The sequence below is a fragment of the Aspergillus ruber genome, assembly GCF_000600275.1.
Source record: "Aspergillus ruber CBS 135680 unplaced genomic scaffold scaffold00008, whole genome shotgun sequence".
In the NCBI taxonomy this organism is placed as follows: domain Eukaryota; kingdom Fungi; phylum Ascomycota; class Eurotiomycetes; order Eurotiales; family Aspergillaceae; genus Aspergillus; species Aspergillus ruber.
The window spans coordinates 81,038-87,037 of record NW_024467304.1 but is presented as its reverse complement, the minus strand read 5'-3'; the positions used below and the strand labels follow the sequence as shown (position 1 = coordinate 87,037).

At 49.6% G+C, this 6,000-nt stretch overlaps 2 protein-coding genes across 2 annotated transcripts; one reads left to right on the top strand and one right to left on the bottom strand.

The window, feature by feature from the left end:
- Window positions 1-611: 611 nt before the first annotated feature.
- Window positions 612-2,500, bottom strand: EURHEDRAFT_376312 (adenosine deaminase family protein; the record flags this gene model as incomplete). Its single annotated transcript, XM_040778837.1, has 4 exons — window positions 612-806; window positions 857-1,374; window positions 1,425-2,297; window positions 2,347-2,500. The coding sequence occupies 4 exons, from the start codon at window positions 2,498-2,500 to the stop codon at window positions 612-614; spliced, it is 1,740 nt and encodes a 579-aa protein (XP_040640052.1).
- A 907-nt stretch (window positions 2,501-3,407) lies between these two features.
- On the top strand, window positions 3,408-5,347 carry EURHEDRAFT_497303 (acyl-CoA dehydrogenase family protein). Its single transcript, XM_040785691.1, has 3 exons — window positions 3,408-4,097; window positions 4,144-4,369; window positions 4,416-5,347. Exons 1-3 carry the CDS (start codon window positions 3,491-3,493, stop codon window positions 5,119-5,121), a joined length of 1,539 nt encoding a protein of 512 aa, XP_040640051.1. The 5' UTR covers window positions 3,408-3,490; the 3' UTR covers window positions 5,122-5,347.
- The last annotated feature ends 653 nt before the right edge of the window (window positions 5,348-6,000 follow it).

Here is a 6,000-nt window from a genome sequence, read left to right as displayed (position 1 = left end):
TTTTTTTTTTTTTTTTTTTTTTTTTTTTTTTTTGCTTCACGCACTGTCTGGATACAAATTAAACCAAGAACAACAGTGCTGACATCAAGCGTTTAGTGAACGATTAGCGTTGGAAGAGAACTCCCTTGGGCTACGATTGGGTTAGTCCCCCCTCCCCTTCGGTCTACAACAGATCACCACTAACAAATTTTCAGCTAAGATGGCCACCACGAATATGAGATATGCTACCGGGCTCATAACTACGATTCATTGATTGGTTCCAGCTTGAGGAACGAGTGGATGACCACGGTTGACGGGAAGTCAACATACAGACACCAGAGATCACGACGACGATCTACTATACGGATACCGCGCGCAGCGCATTGGAGCGTGCCGACAACAGAGAGAATTGTCGGACGCGTTAGACCATACGATACTTTTTTCCAAGAGGACAGTTCCGCGCACGAGAATCGAGGTAAGAACTTCTTTCCTTTGTTAATCGTATCCAGACTTGCGTTTTTCTTTGATTGTCATTGAGTTGTATTATAATATCACAATTATCATATTCATATTCTCCCTTGTCTCTCATCATCTGAACTCCTGTGTATGTATTTAAATACAATCGCTTCAGCTTAGGAAGTCGGATACTTGTCTCCGTACTCCTCGACAACCCAAGTGCAGAAGGCATCCCACTGGTCATTCCACTGACGGATGTATTCGGCCTTGATACCGTTGCCGTGCTCTGCACTATCAACATCTCGCACCCAATCCTCGTTGGACTGGTCTTCAAAGTTCGACCACCGAAGACTGTTCTGAGCCAAGGCACCCTGCCATTCGTTAGCGAACTGAAAGACACATGGAGAGATGAAGGACACACCAAGCCAGCGAGACCAAGGTTGTCAAAACCTTGAATGGCCTCGTAGAAGTCATAGCTCAAACCTGCAACGTCCTGGCCCAAAATAGCCGGATCATCATTGCTAATCGCAGTAGGAATACCATGCGCAATCATCGCCGGCAGCGGATGATGCAGAATATCCGTGTTCAAACGAAGCACTTCATTGGAAATGGGGCAAACTTCAACCATGATATCCTGCTCAACAACCTGCCTAATCAGGTTCGGGTGCTTGTACAAAGAGAAGCCGTGACCGATCCGGCGGGAGTTAAAAAGAACAGCATCGAACAGGTTGTTATCCGTTGAGTTCCCATCTCCAAGAGTCTCTCCAGCGTGGAAGAAGTAGGGGATCGTGAGGTTAAGTTCCTCCGTCTGCTGACGGAACCAGACGAGTTCTGGTGCGAGGTCGGAAAGAGGACGGCCGAGATCTTCTTGCGCGACAAGATCGTAGCCGCTAAAGAGTTCGGGGTATTTCTGCTTGCGCTCGAGAGCGATTTTCATGCCTGCTTGAGTCAGTCATTTGCTTTCAGCGAATTTTTTGAACCTGACATACTCTTCGTGATCTTAGCACGATCCTTGCCACGCGCATCCGACCAGATAACCCGGACACCCCAGAAGTTCTGACCCTTCTCAGACGCCTTGAACTTGTCGACTTCGTCAAGCAGGACATCCCACCAAACGTCCAGATCAGGGTCGATATCTTCATCGCCATCGTGGACAAGTTTCCCACTCGATCCGCCGCTGCGGATCTCAACCCAGTTGATACCATCATTCACCAGATCCGTGAAGAGCTGCTTATAGAAAGCTCTGACAACAGGCTCATACTGGATAAGCGTATCAGCCGGTCCGAAGCAAGCCTGGAAACGTCTCCAGACTTCATCGACACCAAGCTCGTGACGCTGAGACTCCTCTGGTGGAACGGTAGTCTTCTCCTTGATGAAGTCGAGGAAACCCTCAACACCGCCAGGGAAGTTACTAGCAGCCTGCTTGATCGGGACCTGGGTGTCAGGGACGTAGCTTGAATCGCTAATGGACGTCTCATTAGTCGGGAGCGTGGTGTTGACATGCGCAAAGGTGATGCTGGCATTAAATCTAGCGTCCTCGCTATCAATTGGCTGAGATGCAGAAATGACCATCCCTTCCGTGTCAAGGATCGTCCTGACGATCTTTTCATAAGGCAGCATGGCTGACAAATGAGCATGCAGGAGCGATCCCTTAGGCATGCGCCTGACTACCTGCCAGAGGGTAGTATTGGCGATGCGGTCCCGAGCACGCGGGAACATTTCGCCAGCGAATTGCTCCTCTTCCGCATTTTGTGGGGGAGCGGGGATGCGCCAGTAGTTGTCGATTTCGTCCTGGCGGATTGCTTGGACGATTTGGTCGGCATACCGGGCTGTTGGGGAGAGGTTCTGGCGGAAAAGATGGTCTATACCTGTTAGCTTTGTGCACGCAGGGTTTGGCTGAAGGGAACTAACCCTGTCGGTGCGTCTTTTCCAGAGTGATCAACTTCTGACGGTCCCGCAGGTGCTTCTGCACCAGGGTATTGTTGACATCTGGCTCTCCCTCGACGAGTGCTGCAGAGGCACCGAGAGATAGAGTGGCTACCCCGAGGATCGAGAGAAGACGCATGGTGCTGAGGCAATGATTGTCGACTTGCTGTGATTACGATGATCTACGGGACATGCTACTTTATATATACTCATCTACAGATACTAATACCCTGTAGATGATCCCCGCTAATCTCAACAGGATCAACTGCAAGGGTCGGAACCGGAGCTCTCACGTTCGTCACACAAGCATCTCTTGATCAACATTCTATTTTCTTCATAAGTATTTCTCCCTTTCCAAATGTGCTCGATGTTTACTAGTACAAGTTCTCCGTATAAGACATCAACGGATACTACCGTGAGCCCTTGCATATCCCTTGTGAGATGGCGACGCACATTGGCCGTTTATTCTCCGTGGATTCGGGAACGCACAGCCGATGTGACCTTAGTTCAATAGTTCCCATCCTATATGGGAATCAGTAGATAGACTATTGCGGCGGGTAAAGGTTATTGTTCCCCCCACCCCCTGACTGGGCTGAGACCGACTTTTGCATTGTGGGTCGGAAATTCAGCTTGAATAATGAAGTGGCTGGCTAGCTGGATAGTGGAATGTTTGGTTGGGTTATTGGCTGGTTTGTACATGTATGGACCGAGGTGTGGGCTGTTCGATCCGAGGATATATAAAATTGGTCCCTAAACGGAGTTCGTCTCTATTTGATCTGTACTCTGCTTCCTAGTATGCTACTCCGTAGCGTGACTCTAGCGTAGGCACCAGCAGTCATCATCTACAGAGTAGACTTAAAGCCATGATCTGCCTATATATGATTGCAAAGCATCCAACATACCTGCCCTATTCACATTCTGTACTTCGTAGTGGTACAATTGTTAACTATGATACCCTCGGGCCGCGGCTATTTCCGGATATGGAAGCTCCTCCTCCGCAAATCTTGGCACTCCCCGATTTGTTATTCACAGGTCTTCATTGGCTTCTGTATCTATAGTCTTATACCTATTCTCTAATTGAACAGCTTCTCATCCTTACTATCCCTAATCTCCAAAAGAGAAAATAAGAATGGCCAAAACATTCACCCGCGACGAAGTCGCCCAGCGCACCACCGAAGACGCCATCTGGTGCATCATCGACCACCGCGTCTACGACTTAACGGACTTCCTTGACGCCCACCCAGGCGGTAATGTCGTCCTGCAACAAGTCGCTGGCAAAGACGCCACCTCCGAATTCTACAACCTGCACCGCCAGGAAGTCCTCGATAAGTACAAGGACAGCCTCTGCATCGGCACCGTCGCCGGCGAAACCCCCAACATCCATGCCCCCGAGCCGGGCAGTCTGAGCGAGGTCCCGTATGCGGAGCCCTTGTGGCTACGGAAGCAGTTCAAGAGTCCATACTACAAGGAGAGCCATCGGAAACTGCAGAAGGCGGTGCGCGAGTTTACAGATCGGTATATCACGCCCGAGGCACAGGAGAAGGAGAGGGATGGGACGTATATAAGTCAGGGGTTGATTGATCGGATGGCGGAAACGAATGTGCTGGCTATGAGGCTTGGGCCTGGGAAGCATTTGCATGGGCGGACGTTGTTGGGGGGTGCGGTTGAGCCGAAGGAGTTCGATTATTTGCATGATTTGGTGATTGCGCAGGAGTTGGTCAGGGCTAATGCGAGAGGTTTGTCTTTTCCTACCTGTGATGGGATAGGTCTAACAATGGACAGGGTTCCAGGATGGGAACATGGCTGGTATGGCTATTAGTTTGACGGCTGTTCAGCAGTGGCTGCGGAATGTTCCTCTTCGTGAGAGGATCAACGAGGAAGTCTTGTCTGGAAAAAAGAAGATGTGCTTGGCTATCACGGAAGCTTTTGCTGGTAGTGATGTTGCTGGTCTCAAGACTACTGCGACCAAGACTCCTGACGGAAAGCACTACATTGTCAACGGCACCAAGTATGTTAACCCTCATCTCTTCAGGTGACAAGAGCTAATGAATTAGGAAATGGATCACAAACGGCATGTTTGCCGACTACTTTGTAACCGGCTGCCGCACTGAAAAAGGCTTCTCAGTCCTCCTTATTCCCCGCGACGACAACGTCGAAACCAAACAGATCAAAACCTCCTACTCCACCGCAGCCGGCACCGCCTACGTGCAATTCGACAATGTCAAGGTCCCCGCCGACCACCTCCTCGGCGAAGAACATAAGGGCTTCATCGTGATCATGAGCAACTTTAACCATGAGCGCTTCATGATGGTCTGCGGCGTCGTCCGCATGTCCATGACTGTCGTCGAGGAGTGTTTGAAATGGTGCAATCAGCGCATCGTCTTCGGGAAGAAACTCGTCGAGCAGCCTGTTATGCGTCAGAAACTGGCCCGGATGATTTCCCTCTGCGAATCGAATCAAGCGTGGCTTGAATCTATCGCTTACCAGATGTGTAACATGACCTACGCCGAACAAGCTAGCAACCTTGGCGGTCCGATCGGTCTTCTCAAGTCGTTTGCCACACACTCTGCGCAGGAAATTGCTGACCATGCGACGAACATTTTTGGTGGTCGTGGTATTACGCAGACGGGTATGGGCAAGGTGATTGAAATGTTCCATCGGACGTACAAGTTTGATGCGATTCTGGGTGGGACGGAGGAGATTCTGGCGGATTTGGGTGTTAGGCAGGCTATGAAGAAGTTCCCCAAGGCTATGCTGTAATTGCGTGACATGGTATGCTGGATTCCTGTATTTTTCTTGTTTATTGTTTTCTAGTATATAGTATGGCGTGGGATTGTATAGTAAATAATGGTATTGTTATTGTTCATGCAGCCTCGTGTTTCTTGGAGTGATCGGCATAGCCCTAGTTGTCGCTGATCATAAAACACGGGTTATGAAATGTAAAGACCATTCTATGTGCTAGCAGTAAAACCTGCACTTGTTGCATAAAGCAATAGTAACGCCAGCAATGTGTCATTCCATAGGTATTAATATATAGAGTCCATTCATCTATCGTTGGCCTGGGCTCTATCTAGTCCCCGTCCTCCTTGGTGTCGTCTTCGTCGTCCGTGAAAGGTTGTGTCACTCCCATGGTCATCGATAATCTCAGTATCGACAGCGCCAATACGCCCCGTATCTGCAAAGTCCCCCAACATGACATCGGGCTTATCGACTTGCGCAGCGAAGGACAAATCCCCATCCACCTCCCGCTTATATCATCCAGCCAGCCAATTCAAATATCCTGGGGGCGAGTCGAAGACCTTGCTATTCTCTTTCTGCCAAAGCCCTCGTAGAAGATACGCCAGTTCCACTCGTGGTCTTTTCTTGTTGTCTTACTCTGGGGGAATGGGGAGTTGGGAGGGTGATATAATCTTTCCGGTGGCGTGTGTACCCATAGACACAATACATTAGTGAAGTACGGTCGATAATAAGTGCCGTCTTGAATTCCCAGGCGCTGGGTGGTTCGCCGTTCTGGGTACAGAGTGTGATGATGCCTTCAACACTGGCGTTCAAAGGCACGAGACAAGCGGCCTCTATGGATGGTGTTAATGATCACTTCATATAGTTGATTGGGGCCATGTTACTTACTATTGCCTTGAG